The sequence below is a fragment of the Panthera tigris genome, chromosome D1, assembly GCF_018350195.1.
Source record: "Panthera tigris isolate Pti1 chromosome D1, P.tigris_Pti1_mat1.1, whole genome shotgun sequence".
Taxonomy (NCBI): Eukaryota; Metazoa; Chordata; class Mammalia; order Carnivora; family Felidae; genus Panthera; species Panthera tigris.
This window is the reverse complement of record NC_056669.1, coordinates 22,426,559-22,440,651: the sequence shown is the minus strand read 5'-3', so window position 1 is coordinate 22,440,651 and position 14,093 is coordinate 22,426,559. Positions and strand designations below refer to the sequence as shown.

Genomic DNA, 14,093 nt, shown 5'->3' with positions numbered 1-14,093 from the left:
ACTTCATCCACTTAACCTCCCACCCTTCCAAACTAAGACCAGCTTAGTTGTACAAACACAAATTTCAGGCAGCAAAGATGCGGCCACTTAAATAACTACACCAATTGTAAAAATTTAATCTTAAATAAGGTAATTGCTGATGAAATATGAAGATCTTTGTCAAACCACCCCCACAGCAACCTGGAAGTATTTCTATGCAATACTACTGTCAAATGACCAAAGATATCACAGATGAATATTGGAAGGAAACCTTATTTTAACTATGTCATTTACATTTTCTTGTGCACAATCTGGTAACAACACCCACTTCCAAGATGCCCATTATTTTAAAACCTTCTATACTTTGAACTTGCTTTTATGTCTCTCAGCAATGAATTTTACATCCTTACTGTCTTGTACGTAATAAACGTTTCTGTTAACCAAATGTCTAGCCTCTTGCCAAATGCAAACGTTCAATACACTGAAACCTAAAAGCCTCTCCCACCCTTCCTGAATATGCAGGAGACATAGATACATACAGACTTTAAAATAAACAATTCCCAATTCTTTCACAAGATGTAAACATGATTATAATCACACACTCCGCACTTTCTTAGGGAACATTTTTTAGGACTAATCTCTCAAAACCACAACCAAATTATCCAAGGCAAAGTCGTGTGTTCCACTTAACATTTTTTAACGTTTCACAAGGTGATGACTTTTGAAAATCCAACCATTACACACTTGTGGGAAACCAGCTCACATTTAATTGTGACATTTTAAAATCGGACAAGTGTTTTGACATCTGCCCCCCTCCCCCATATTTAGTCTCTTTAAAATGACAGGAAAACACCAACCAATCACAGGCTTAATGGGTTTAATAAATTTACCCCTTCAGTTCCTATCTGCAGCACCCAGGATTCCTTTGAAATTCCAGACAGACCCGGCAGTGGCCAGCAGCACACTTCGGACCTCCAGAGTTAAAAGTGCAGGTTCTCTGAGCATTCGGTGTTGTGTGGCACTTGTCCGAAACTGGTACTTCCCTACAGCTGGGGAACTTTCCGTGTACCAGTGGAAAAAAAGCTTTTCCCCTTCAAGGGGAAGAAAATCACTCCTCAAGACCCAGCAGATCTGGCTGCGAGGTCTTTCCTCCTGTCCCATCTCTTCGGGCTTGTTTTTTTGCAGTGGAGCAAGAGAGACCAAAATCTAACCTGAGTTACAAGAAACAAGACAGTGATGGCTATAAAGGGAGTGACCCGGAGCAAATGAGATGCTCCTTCGCCTCCCACATCCAATATATGTGCTTCACAAAAAAACAACAAAAAAGTAACAGGTCCACAAAATACAACGGCTAGAATTACAAAATCCATTCATCCAGAGGGTGGTGGAAGGCAGGAAGGGGAGTTGGGAGGGTAAATGGCACAGGGAGAAAAAAAAGTATTCAAATCAGTTCAGGCACGGGGGCTGGCAAGTGCTAGAAAAGAGCTGCAGAAAAACCTGTGGTCCATTCAGACCCACCGATGTTAGAAATCCACATACTGGTGTCAGGAAGATTCTGCCTTATGCGCACCAGAGACAAAAATCCCAGTTCCTCAGAGAGAAGGGAGTATGCAGCGGGCCCTTGGCAGAGCGGGTCCTGCCTTCTCTGGCAGAGGAGGTGACAAGGAAAGGAGCTCCTACAGCCCCCTTCTGATCCCGCCCATCCCCTCTGGGTGGCAGGCGACTCAGTGGCCTGCAGCAGCCTTCAGTTTGGCAGGAGACGGATGCGGTGAAGGGAATTTCTCGGCAGAGGTTGAGCTACTCAGGGCAGACTGCAGGTAGACCGTCTTGTGGAAAAGTCTGTTGCTTAGGAAAACCACCAAGGAGAAGAGGCGCAACTGGAAAAGGCTGAAAGGCAAGAGACCCGACTTGTTAGATCCCGAGCTGCTCAAACTTCGTGTTTTCACTACTTGACAGCTTATTTTTAAAATTTTTAAAAATTTACGTTAAACATTTTTAAATGACATAGGGGAAAATAGGAGAACTGAAATTTGATCAAGGAAGGACAGACACTAGACACATGGGTTAACAGGCAGCAACCAAAGAATGCACTGGGTCTGATGCGGTCACGAGTACGACAGAATCGCCACTGGGAGTGTCAGGCTTCGAGGAAATAAAGTTACATTTCAGGTTAATTCTGATTTGAGGAGTACTTGTCTATGGCTGACTTCAGAGTATAAACATCAAGCCATGTCTGAAGACATCAAATACTACATGTGCTCCATTTTCAAGAGTTTCAGGGGACAGCCAATTACAGAGCCTGCAATTACAGTGAGCAAGAGTGAGCCAACACCCAAAGCAGATCCGAAATGTTTAATACATGTATCCTCACTGACTTCAGCAAAACTGATCAAAGATTAAACTTTTTTTTTTTTAAACTTCAGGAGTGCTATTATTATTGCTGAAGATTCACAGTACTTTTACTATCAATAAACTCATGTAGCCAGATCACATAGCCCACTATAAAAAGTTGGCCATTTTTACAAAAATGGACTTACCCATAGGTGTTTACAAGTGCCTTATGTTCAGTGAACTGTTAAATTTTAAGAATATGTGTAATTCTTTGTAATGTAATGTGCATATATGCCTGGGAAAAATTGGCGAATCCATTCCACAAGTGTTTTTCTCTCATCATAGTATGTATTAATGTTTTCCTACAATGTAAGAGGCTTTTAAAAAGTCTCATTCCTATAATTGTGATGTTATAGCCCTGATCCTTTACACAGACAGACAGCTTACATTAGTTACTACATTTTAGCCAACACTGGCTAATACTTACTATGCTTTGCCAGGGGTCTTTGCTTCATTGGCGCTGATAATGAATAGAGGAAAGAGGATGGAGAAGAGGCAGCCACTGTAAACAGAAGGGAAAGAGTCACCTTCATGACAGCCAAGACTTTGGAAGGGATATTAGAAGCCCAAAGTTCCCTTGCCTCCAGAGCTAACATCATGGCTTGATGAAATCTTAATGTTTCAAACATCTCCAAAATTTTTTTTTTTTCCTAAGCACCAACTACTTTTAACACTGCTCCAGGAGGCAACATAAAAGAGTATGTATGGCATATAGAATCATGCAGGCTAGATTTTAATGCTGACAAACATCTGACTATCTGTCAAGGAGAAAAAGTCTGCAGACCGGACAGCCAAGTAAGAATGGAAAATGCCTACCACAGGAGCAGGTATATGGAAGGTGCTCCTACAATGAGTCTTTATTTTTACTAGTCCCCATCAAGTCCCTCAAGTCAAATTACCTGATAATATATGAGGACTGCATTGCTGTGAGGAAAGCCAAGGGCAAACCAAATCCAAAGTAGTAAGGCCAATTCCTTTCTATGTTTGACAGCCGCTGATGCATTTCAATTCCTAAAACAAGAGAGCTGATACAATTAGATCGCTTATTTCCTTTTAGTCAAATGACTACGTAGACAAATTATTTGAGGTCTCAGTTTTAGGTACAGATCTGTCATGTAGAACAGTTAAAAAAAAGCATACAAATTGGAATTGTTTGAATATGGTAAGGCTTCTGTGCAAAGCTTTTCAGTTCAACAATCACAATTTCAAAGCTGCTAAGAATCATGAATTACCTCATCAGCATCCTTTGTCATGATAAGTCCTGAACAAAGGTATCAAATAAAAGGGCAGCCATTCTCTAGAAATCAATTAACCTCTTCCAAACATGGGACACCCAGACAGATATGCCAAGGTCTTTTAAAACATCCCCAAAAGAATATGAAAGCACTGACATCAAATAATTTATCTAATTCAGAATAACGCATGCTCTTTTACGCTATCGCATGGCTCAGTCAGAGCTACATCAAATTAAGCGGCATAAAGACAATGTTCCATTGCCATATCCCCCAGCATCAAAGTTAAGGGTTAAAACCCCTTAAGTGAGGGGCGCCTGGGTGGCTCAGTCGGTTAAGCGTCCGACTTCAGCTCAGGTCACGATCTCGCGGTCCGTGAGTTCGAGCCCCGCGTCGGGCTCTGGGCTGATGGCTCAGAGCCTGGAGCCTGCTTCCGATTCTGTGTCTCCCTCTCTCTCTGCCCCTCCCCCATTCATGCTCTGTCTCTCTCTGTCTCAAAAATAAATAAAACGTTAAAAAAAAAAAAAAAAACAAAAAAAACCCTTAAGTGAAAATTCTCTCTTGCCAAAGAGGCTACTTCCTTCCAAAGATGGTTTGCCAATGGCCTAAGTATTGAACAGTTTAAGAAGTCTGCTTTGCAGCACTTCTGGACTGGACATCCTACTTCTCAGTTTCTTTACACAGACTCACCTTTATTGAACCAACGATATTCAAAGCAGTACAGTGAGTAGAGAAGGGACATATGCAGAAGACTAACCAGTTGACCAACAAGGTGGATGGGAAAGAGACTCACGAACATCCCCTGAAGAACAAATATGGAGAATCTTAATTCCAACACTTCAGAGAACTAACACTATTCACCTGCCACTGAGTCCTCCCCCTCTGCCTAGATAGCCTCACAGATGCTCCGTAAGGGTCTCAACAGCAGGAGAGTGGACAATGCCCATGAGCAAGGAAGAGCTGGTAAGTTCGTGTTGCTTATCATTTTAGGATTTTTAAATTCTCTATTTATTTCTATGAAAAAATTATTTAAAAAGCATTACCTCCCATAAAGCTTATCTGCCCCCGTATAAATGCAACACCCTGTCTTTGTGAAGCTCCCTCTGGTGAATCCTTTTTCAAAATTTGCCCATGTACCCAGAAGGCCAGTCTCACCTGGATGAGGAAAAGAGCCTGCAGCAAAAGGTTGAAGAGCATGTCAGCAATTATTTTGCTGACACTAGGGAATGGGTGAGGCTTCCTCCCTGACACCTCAAATGCTAGGTCAGCTATGTCCTGTAACAGAGAAAGCAGCTCACCAAAACATGAATAAGATGGCTTCACTATCCATTCCCAAAGCTAAGGCCACTGATCTACCATTAGATCCGCCAGGTGAGAAAAGCCCCCGGACATCTGGCCATGAGATGCTTTTGCGACTGAGACAATAATTCCATTTTTTTTTTTACAAGAGCACAAAAATCACCACTGGCTGCATGACCAACAAAGGTTAAGGCTATGAAATCGTTCCTGCATAGCCACCACTCACAGGCTAAAACCTGCCACCCACCAACCCATCATGCGGCAGCACCCAGACTCCATTCTCTCCTGGACCTACCTGAAACCAAATGGCATTGACAACTTTGCTAAGCACAAACAGAGGAAGTACCCAAAGAGCACTGAAAATGGACGTAAGGAAGAATTCCAGCCACGACCAAACATCTCCATGTAGTGATGGATCACCTAAGAAAGGGGAAAAGAGAGTTGTCACTGTAACTGGAGAAATGAATAACAAAAAAGACCGAATATGGAACCCCCTAGTTGGTGACTATTCTCCCTCACCACCCACACACACACACACACACACACCCACACCCACACCCACACACACACCCTGTGTTTCTTTCCAGCACACGACCATGACTACTTCAGATAGTTTTTCTCTTCGTAGACACATCAAATTCTAGCCACAGCTCTCATTGGAGTAGTCCTAGATATGTGCTGCTTACCTTGAGACAGACCCGCTTACCGGGTGCTGACTGACACATCACAGACCTTTGACAGTACACAGTATAAAGGAAACTACCTGGGTTTAAATCCCAGCTCGGCCCCTTACTAATAGTTTAACCTCGGGTAACTAACTTCCATTTTCTCATCCACGAAAATGATGTTGGTAACAGTACCCACTCAAAGGGTTGTTGACAGGCTTGAGCTAAAAACAGCTAAAGCTCCTGGAACAGGGAAGTGTTTGGTAAACTGAGGGAGACAGGGACAATCCCTTGTACCTCCGCCCCAGGCACGCAGCACACAGCAATGCATATACTTACCAATAATTTGGGCTGTTACTGACTGGAGTACAGGAATAAACACTCGATAAAACAAGAGGAGACTTAACTAAAGGAAAGAATAAAGTAAACATTAAAAGCTCTTCTTTAAAAAGAGTTCCAAGTTTCAGTGTCATTTTCCAGATGGAGGTGCCTTTTCAAGGAGCCCTGAAGAGGCACCAAAACTGGACCCGTTTCTATAGCCTAGTCCTTCTCTAAGGTACAAACCTGACATTGCTTGTAAAAACAGAGGATCTTAGGGACACAGACAAACATTTTAATAATATTCAGACCAAAATACAGGCACATACTAAATACATAGTAATATTTTATTAAGCAAACATCCAAAAACATCTGTGAAATGTTTGGATTAAGACAAGTTGGATTACATGGAATTCCAAGTCCCCAAAAAAAAATCTCACTACCCGTTCTTCAAAGTACTCAAATTTCACTTAAGCCCGTGTTGGCTCTCAGTTAACTCTAGGCAACATATTCTGGTGTGGGTTTTCAATAGTCATCAATTCTAGTAGAATGATAAGACCAGGTGCAAGGATAACCTTGCTCTTGTCCTTCTGCCTTTCCCTTCTGATAGTTGCTCTTCTCCAAAATGCCCCATGTCAAGAGAAACTGTTACCGCTAACATTAAAACTTGTGAATGAGTCGTTTTTTAAAAATAAAATGTATATTCAGGGCTATCCCTGACATTTACATACAAGTGTTCTTTGAGTGGAAATAAAATCATTGCAGAAGCACAGATTCCCAGTTATGGTTTAAGCATGTATCAGTAGGTAAAAGCTACTTGTCTCAGTTTCAAGAAAAGAATTGAAAGCTATTAAGAGAGCAACAATCTGAAGATGCTTGTAAGGCACCTGGCATTTGAGGAAAAAGAACTCACCCAGAATACTCCACCATTCCAAGCGCAGCACTGGAAAATTCTACTAACGATACGCGGCTCACTGGAAAAGACCACATGCATTCAGCTAATATGGCACACAGGCCATTTCCAAATCAACATTCATTCACTCACTCACCATTACCTTTCGTTGGTTACCATTATTTTTCTAGCACCTACTGTTCTCTCAATGCTCTCCCAGTGTCAATAAGAAATGGTTAAAAATATTTCTTAGGGGCTCCTGAGTAGCTCAGTTGGTCAGGCGGTTAAACGTCCGACTTCGACTCAGGTCATGATCTCATGGTTCCTGAGTTCGGGCCCTGCATTGGGCTCAGCACAGAGCCTGCTTCGGAGATCTGTCTCCCTCTTGCTCTGCCCCTCCTCAACTCGCCTGGGAGCGCTCTCCTCCTGTGCACTCTCTCCCCCTCTGTCTCAAAAATACATGAACATTAAAGAAAAATATTTCTAGGAAAACAGATTCTTATAATTATTATTTGCAGTTCTCTATTCACCATTCTGTCTTTTTAAAACACCATGACATTTTTTAAATGTCAGTTTATATAAATCTCTGCATTCTTTTTTTTTAATTTCTTAAAATATTGATTGATTGATTGATTGGCGGGGGGGAGGCAGCTGGATCCCTCGACCCTGAGATCACAACCTGAGCCAAACTGAAGAGTCAGACACAACCAACTGAAACACCATGACATTCTGAACAAGCATTATTAGTAGACCCTAGTTTAATTTAATGTGGGGAAAAAAAAAGAGTCACCCGTAACATTTTTTTGGAAAAAAAGTACAAAAAACAAAGGGGGTACTGAAACTCTGAGTGACTATATAAGGTCTTCATTCTACACTAAGGACCAGCCACTTTCTGAAGCGCCCTCCCCCTCAGATATTTTCTGACATCAGCCCCCGCTGCTTACCTCTCTTGCTTCCTTTCTATACTTTGGGCTCTCCTCTGTGCCAGGACACTGCTTGCCCTTCTTCGACGCTGCTCCTCTCTCTTTTGCTGAATCCGAGCATCGAGCTTTGAGATGGTACAAATTCCCCAGATGGAGTCTTTGATTCCCTGTATTAAAGAGGGAGGAATACACATCAGGAGACTTTCCCAAATTACATAAAGTGAAATAACAGTGGAAACTATTGAAATTTCTCTGCTACATGGCTTAAGGGAGACTTAATCTTTTGATATAATTCAAAATTTATAGGAGTTGTAAGAATAGAACTTCCAAATATCCTTTCTCCAGCTTTGCGAAGTAATAATAAATGTGGTAAATTAATTATTTACATATATGCATTTTCCTATATCAGAATGTGTATTTCCAAGAATGATATTCTTCCATATAAACCCAAGTTACCAATTCAAGAAATTTAATACCGAAATACTTGAATCTACAGTCTATATTCCAGTTTCTCCATTTGTCCCAACAATGCCCTCTAGGGCATGTTTACCCTTCACGTGTCAGAAATCAGTTCAGAATCATATACTACCTTTAGCTGTCATGGCTCTTTAGCCTCTTTCAATCAGAAACAGCTCTTCAGCCTGTCTTTCTTTTTGAAATACAGAGGCCAGTTATTTCATGCTACTCTCTCAATTCAGGTCCACTCACAATTAGACCCAGGTTGCCCCTTTTGGGGCAGGAATATCACAGAAGTGCTGGTGTGCCCTTCCCGGTATTACATCCAGAGACACATGACATCTGTCTGCCCTTGCGAGTCATGTTAATTTTACATACTCAGTCAAAGGGTTGTCCAGCTTTTCTCCACTATATGGTTGCAAACTTTTCATCTTGCAATTAATCAGCTATGGGTGGGCAGACAGGGCTGAGACCAGGCAAGTATCCTGCTCAAGTTCTCTCCCCTAGATTTAGTACCCACTGACAATTCTTGCTCAAACCAAGCTTGAAGAACATGGTTGCAAAACAGTGGCTTTCCAATCCCTCTACACTTAAGACTACAGAGCCCAGTATTGCCCTCCCCTATATTCTTTCAGTATTAATCAAATGCCTCTAGTATGTCCTCTATCCTGTGCTAAACTCTAGTGATACTGAGAACAAATTAAACACTGGTCTCTAGAATGACCACAGATGGAGAAAGACACAAATAAATCATTACTATAAAATGTGAACAGCTGCAGGATAAGAGCATGCCACATAAGACGGAGATAATATGGCGGTAGAGCTGGAGAAAAAAATGTCCTTAAAGAGTGTATGAAGGGGGAGAAGGCTAAGTCTATTAAGACAGTGACAGAAGCTCTTGCCAACCATATTGGAAGAGCTCCAACAGCAGAAAATTTTGTTAGTGCTACAACCTCCAGAACTGCCTATCACCCAGTCCCAAAAACTACACTCATTCATCCATCCATTCACCCACACATTAAGCATCTTCAATGAGCTAGACATTGGTCATATGTAATGAACTTTTAAGCACTCCCATTGAGCAAGGACCGCCCCCATCCTCCCCCCCCCGCCCCCCCCCACAATTGAATGGGCCTCTCTCTTGCTCCCAGGAATACAGCTACATGGGCTACAACCAGGGCATTAAGTCTCAGACATCCACTATGATGGAATTGTGTGCTATTGGTTAATTTGGGTTATTAAGTCCTAAACAGATCTTTATGGGACATTTTCCTAGAGCATCATCTGCACCATGTAGAATGGAGAGAAAATAGGTTCTGTAATGCAAATATGAATACAGTAGTTTAGGTAATAGTATTATATCAATGTTTATTGTTTAATTTTGACCAGTGGACCAAGGTTACATAACATTAGGGGAAGCTGGTGAAGGATATAGGGCAACTCTTTGTACTATCCTGCAACTTTTGTGTAAGTCTAAAATTATTCCAAAATAAGAAGTTTTTTTTTTTAAATATAAGTGTCAGTATCCTTTTTTTTGAGAGAGAGGGCAGAAGTGAGGGAGGGGCAGAGAGAGAGATAATCCCATGAGGGGCAGAGAAAGAGAGGGGGGGAGGGGGGGAGGGGGGGAGGGAGGGAGGGAGAGAGAAAGGGAGGGAGGGAGAGAGAAAGGGAGGGAGGGAGAGAGAAAGGAGGCTCACCCGAAGCAGGGCTCGTGTTTTACCCGAAGCGGGGTTCGTGCTCACCTGATGCAGGGCTCGAGCTCATGAATGTGAGATCATAACCTGAGCCAAAGTCAGATGGTTAACGACTGAGCCACCCAGGAGCCCCCAAAATAAAAAGCATCTCATTTCTTTATTTTAATGTTTATTCATTTTTTGAGAGAGAGAGAGAGAGCACAAGTGGAGGAAGGACAGAGAGAGAGGGAGACACAGAATCCCAAGCAGGCTCTAGGCTCTGAGCTGTCACTACAGGGCCCAACACAGGGCTCAAGCTCATGAGCCATGAGATTATGACTTGAGCCGCAGTTGGACGCTTAATTGACTTGAGTCCCCCAGGCACCCCCACTAAAAATCTTTCTAAAGAAAAGGCTCTGGAGCCAAACTGACCAAGGTTCCAATACTAGAGACATACACTAGATAGGTCTCTCAAGCTTCTGGAAGATGCAGGACAATACTTACTGTCCTGAGTAGTATGGATGAGAATGAAAACCTGCATGTGAAGACCCCAACAAATATAATAAAAATTCCCAAAAAAACCTAAAGGATTTCCTAGTCGGTTTCTGTAGCAAAAAGATCAAGAGATTACTCGATGACATACTCACCCTGGCAAGGTCCTGGAGAAAGGTTTTGACACTGTCAGCCATCTCTTCACCACCCAAACTACTAACTACACAGGAGAGAGAAGCGTCTCAAAATCTTTCATCATGAAGGACCTGGAAACAGATGGAACATAATGGGGCAACAAACAGTTATCTTACAGGTAAGTTACCTCACGTACATTTCTACACGATGATGTTTTCCATGTATTTACATCTCTACTCAGAGTGCAGCAGATTCCAGCACTCCCGTAGATACTAACACAGTGAACTAAGTAAAGATACACCTGCAACAGCTGAAACCTGAAAGCAATACAATTTTTTTCATGTTTGAGAGATAAAGTAACCACGTGAGCAGGGGAGGGGCAGAGAGGAAGAGAGGAAAAGAAGGAGAGAGAATTCCAAGAAGGCTCCACGCTCAGTGTGGAGCTGGATGTGGGGTCTATCTCACAATCGACCGGGGACCCAGGTGACCGAAGCAATACAAATTTTAAATTACTTCCCACTCTTTCACTTTTATATGGGGTAAATGTGCTCTTGGACCAGGCCTCCTTAGGCCTTGAAGTCCCTAACTATCCCTCCTACACTTCCCAAGTACTTGAGGATTTGATGAGTGATAATTACATTTCAGTATCCTCCTAAGCGATTATTTATGCTTGGTATATAACCTCAAACACTTGAATGAAAACACAAGAGCAAGATGAAAGTTCTAGCAAGAATTACTAAATACTGGGGCGCCTGGTGGCTCAGTCGGTTAAGCGACCGACTTCGGCTCAGGTCATGATCTCGCGGTCCGGGAGTTCGAGCCCCGCGTCGGGCTCTGTGCTGACAGCTCAGAGCCTGGAGCCTGTTTCAGATTCTGTGTCTCCCTCTCTCTGACCCTCCCCTGTTCATGCTCTGTCTCTCCCTGTCTCAAAAATAAATAAAAAAAAAAAAAGTTAAAAAAAATTTTTTTAAAAAAAGAATTACTAAATACTATAATTCATGCACAGGATCCTCTGGTATACAAGTGAGCTTAAGGTACAATGTGAAACTGCCCACCTAGACCACCAAATAAGCCTCCCTCTGTTTTCAACTTTAAATATATACATATATATACACACACAATTTTTTTTTTTTTTTAACATTTATTTATTGTTGAGAGACAGAGGCAGAGCATGAGCAGGGGAGGGGCAGAGAGAGGGAGACACAGAATCCAAAGCAGGCTCCAGGCTCTGAGCTGTCAGCACAGAGCCCGACGGGGGCTCGAACCCACAAACCGGGAGATCATGACCTGAGCCGAAGTCAGATGCTCAACTGACTGAGCCACACAGGCGCCCCTATACACACAATTTTAATATGCACGCAAGAAACGGTGGACTATAAACTGGGCCAAAAAAGTTCATGTGTATAAACATTCTTTAAAATACTATAACTTTTTCATTTTATATATTTCTCAGGTGAATGAGAAATCTAGCTTCAAAAATTATGAGACTTTCACAAGCATCTTGTATAAACTCAACTTTCAAAACACAGCACATTTTGTCACATATATAACCACTTCAAACTGTACCTTGACCCAACTGGATTAGTGCCACCCAGAACCAGAAGAACAAGGAATATAGTGGTAGGAAGGCAACTTTCACAACACCGTATGTACCACCTGCTCCTGAGGTCAAATCCCATTACTTCAGAATAAAGAAGTTTCTAGAGTAAGAAACTTCTGTTAACACTCCCAGTTGAAAACAAAAACACCTCACAGTGACAGGATAACTCGCTGCCAGGTGAATAATAACTGTTCAAGGATGATACTAGTTTGTAAAGACTATCATGGATTCACTTTTTTTTATTTAAATTTTTTTTTTAAACGTTTATTTATTTTTGAGACAGAGAGAGACAGAGCATGAACGGGGGAGGGTCAGAGAGAGAGGGAGACACAGATTCTGAAACAGACTCCAGGCTCTGAGCTGTCAGCACAGAGCCTGACGCCGGGCTCGAACCCACGGACTGCGAGATCATGACCTGAGCCGAAGTTGGACGCTTAACCGACTGAGCCACCCAGGTGCCCCTATCATGGATTCAAACCAGCTACTTTCTCATCTATAAATTAAGGATCTTAAAATTCTCCATTCGTCTTTTGAATACAAGGTATAACATGAAAATGGTAACTTCTATATAAACATAATCCCAGTAAACATGAACTAGCTTGGGAATTTAAGGAAACCAATCACTTAGCCTGGATTTCTCACAGGGCACGAAGCACGGCAGTTCTAGTCCAGCAGAACAGCTGTGTTACCTGAACCGTGGCCATGAACACCTGGTTTCTGCACGTACAAGTGGCAGGTTACCTAGTGACCAACAGCAGCCTTGGTAGGACAAGTCACTTCAATTCTCTACAGAGACCCTAACAGCCTTCCTTCAGGAATTCTTGGTGATTGTCCGGTTTGACAAAAACTGAAGCATGGAGAAAAACAGAACTTGACACAATTTAAGACCACACAGGAGGAACGTTACAACTGAGCTGGAAGGAAAGAAGATGCATCTGGTTCTCATCATTTTACAGCTGGAGGAACTGAGTCTCCGAAGTTAAAAGGCTTGCTCAAAATCACAGCAAATGAAAGGCTACTGCAATCTTCAAAACCCTGGTGTTCAGACCCTCTGTCGGGACTTCTTTTTCCTCAAGCTTTGCAATTAGTTTAACCCGAGCCATCCCATGGACAACTTCTGAACCTAGATCTACAGACGGCCATTAGATTCTCAGCAGTCATTAGAACTTATTAAGCATCTACTGAGGCACATTCCTGTCCTTTCATTTCTAAGCCACCAAGCCCGGAAAGCAGGAACCTGTCCTAGCCCACACCAGGTGCAGAAAGGATGAGCATCCTCACGTCTCACGGGGGCTCCACGGATTGCCCCGGGCCCACGGGCTCAGACGCATCTTCGCCTTAGCTCCTTGCCAATTTCGACCGGAAACTAGTCTCCTCCCGCAACCCAGTCGTACACGAGGTGCGGAGCACGCTCACCTCCGGTCACACGCAGAGCTAAACATAGACGCGCCGCACCTGGGGCAGCGTCCCGCGCCCCGGCCCGACCCCGCTCGGGCCGGAACCTTCCTGCCAGGGGTCCCCTGCAGGAGCCCCTGCCCCGAACCCCGCACCTCCGCGCTCGGGGCCTCCCTGTCCTCGCACGCCCTTACCGCCCCTGCCTCGCAAGGCCCCAGCCGCGCGCCCGCTACGCGGCGCCAGGGGCCTGGCTCGGCCACTCTGCACCTACCCGGCCGCTCCGCCGCCCGGCCCCTCGCCCACCGCGCGTCAGCTCGGCTCCTCCTGGCCCCTTCACGCCCGGCCGCCAGCTCCCGCCCGGGCGCTCCCAGGGCCGGGGCCGCTGCGCCCGAACTGGGCATGCCCGGGCCGCACGGGGCCGCTGGGAAGTCGGGCGGGCGCCGAGCCGAGCGGAGACGATCCGAGCCACGCCGCGCCGCCCAGGGTGGCGGGGGCGGGGCCGCAGCGGCGGAGGGGGCGGGGCCAGGCGGGGCGACTGAGCCTGGGAAATGCAGTCCGTGGGCCGGGCCTCGCCGGTCCCGCGCCGCGTGCGAGGAAGCCTAGGACCGCCCGACGCGCTTCCCATACCGCTTTCCTCATCGCG

At 44.2% G+C, this 14,093-nt stretch overlaps 1 protein-coding gene across 1 annotated transcript; it reads right to left on the bottom strand.

The window, feature by feature from the left end:
• Nucleotides 1-546: 546 nt before the first annotated feature.
• Nucleotides 547-13,879, bottom strand: EI24 (EI24 autophagy associated transmembrane protein). The gene is made up of 11 exons (XM_042959000.1): nt 13,722-13,879; nt 10,476-10,586; nt 7,721-7,866; nt 6,798-6,858; nt 5,906-5,972; nt 5,197-5,321; nt 4,758-4,877; nt 4,293-4,404; nt 3,270-3,381; nt 2,798-2,872; nt 547-1,866 (listed from the first exon to the last, which is right to left on the bottom strand). Exons 2-11 carry the CDS (start codon nt 10,515-10,517, stop codon nt 1,704-1,706), a joined length of 1,023 nt encoding a protein of 340 aa, XP_042814934.1. The 5' UTR covers nt 10,518-10,586; nt 13,722-13,879; the 3' UTR covers nt 547-1,703.
• Nucleotides 13,880-14,093: the final 214 nt, after the last annotated feature.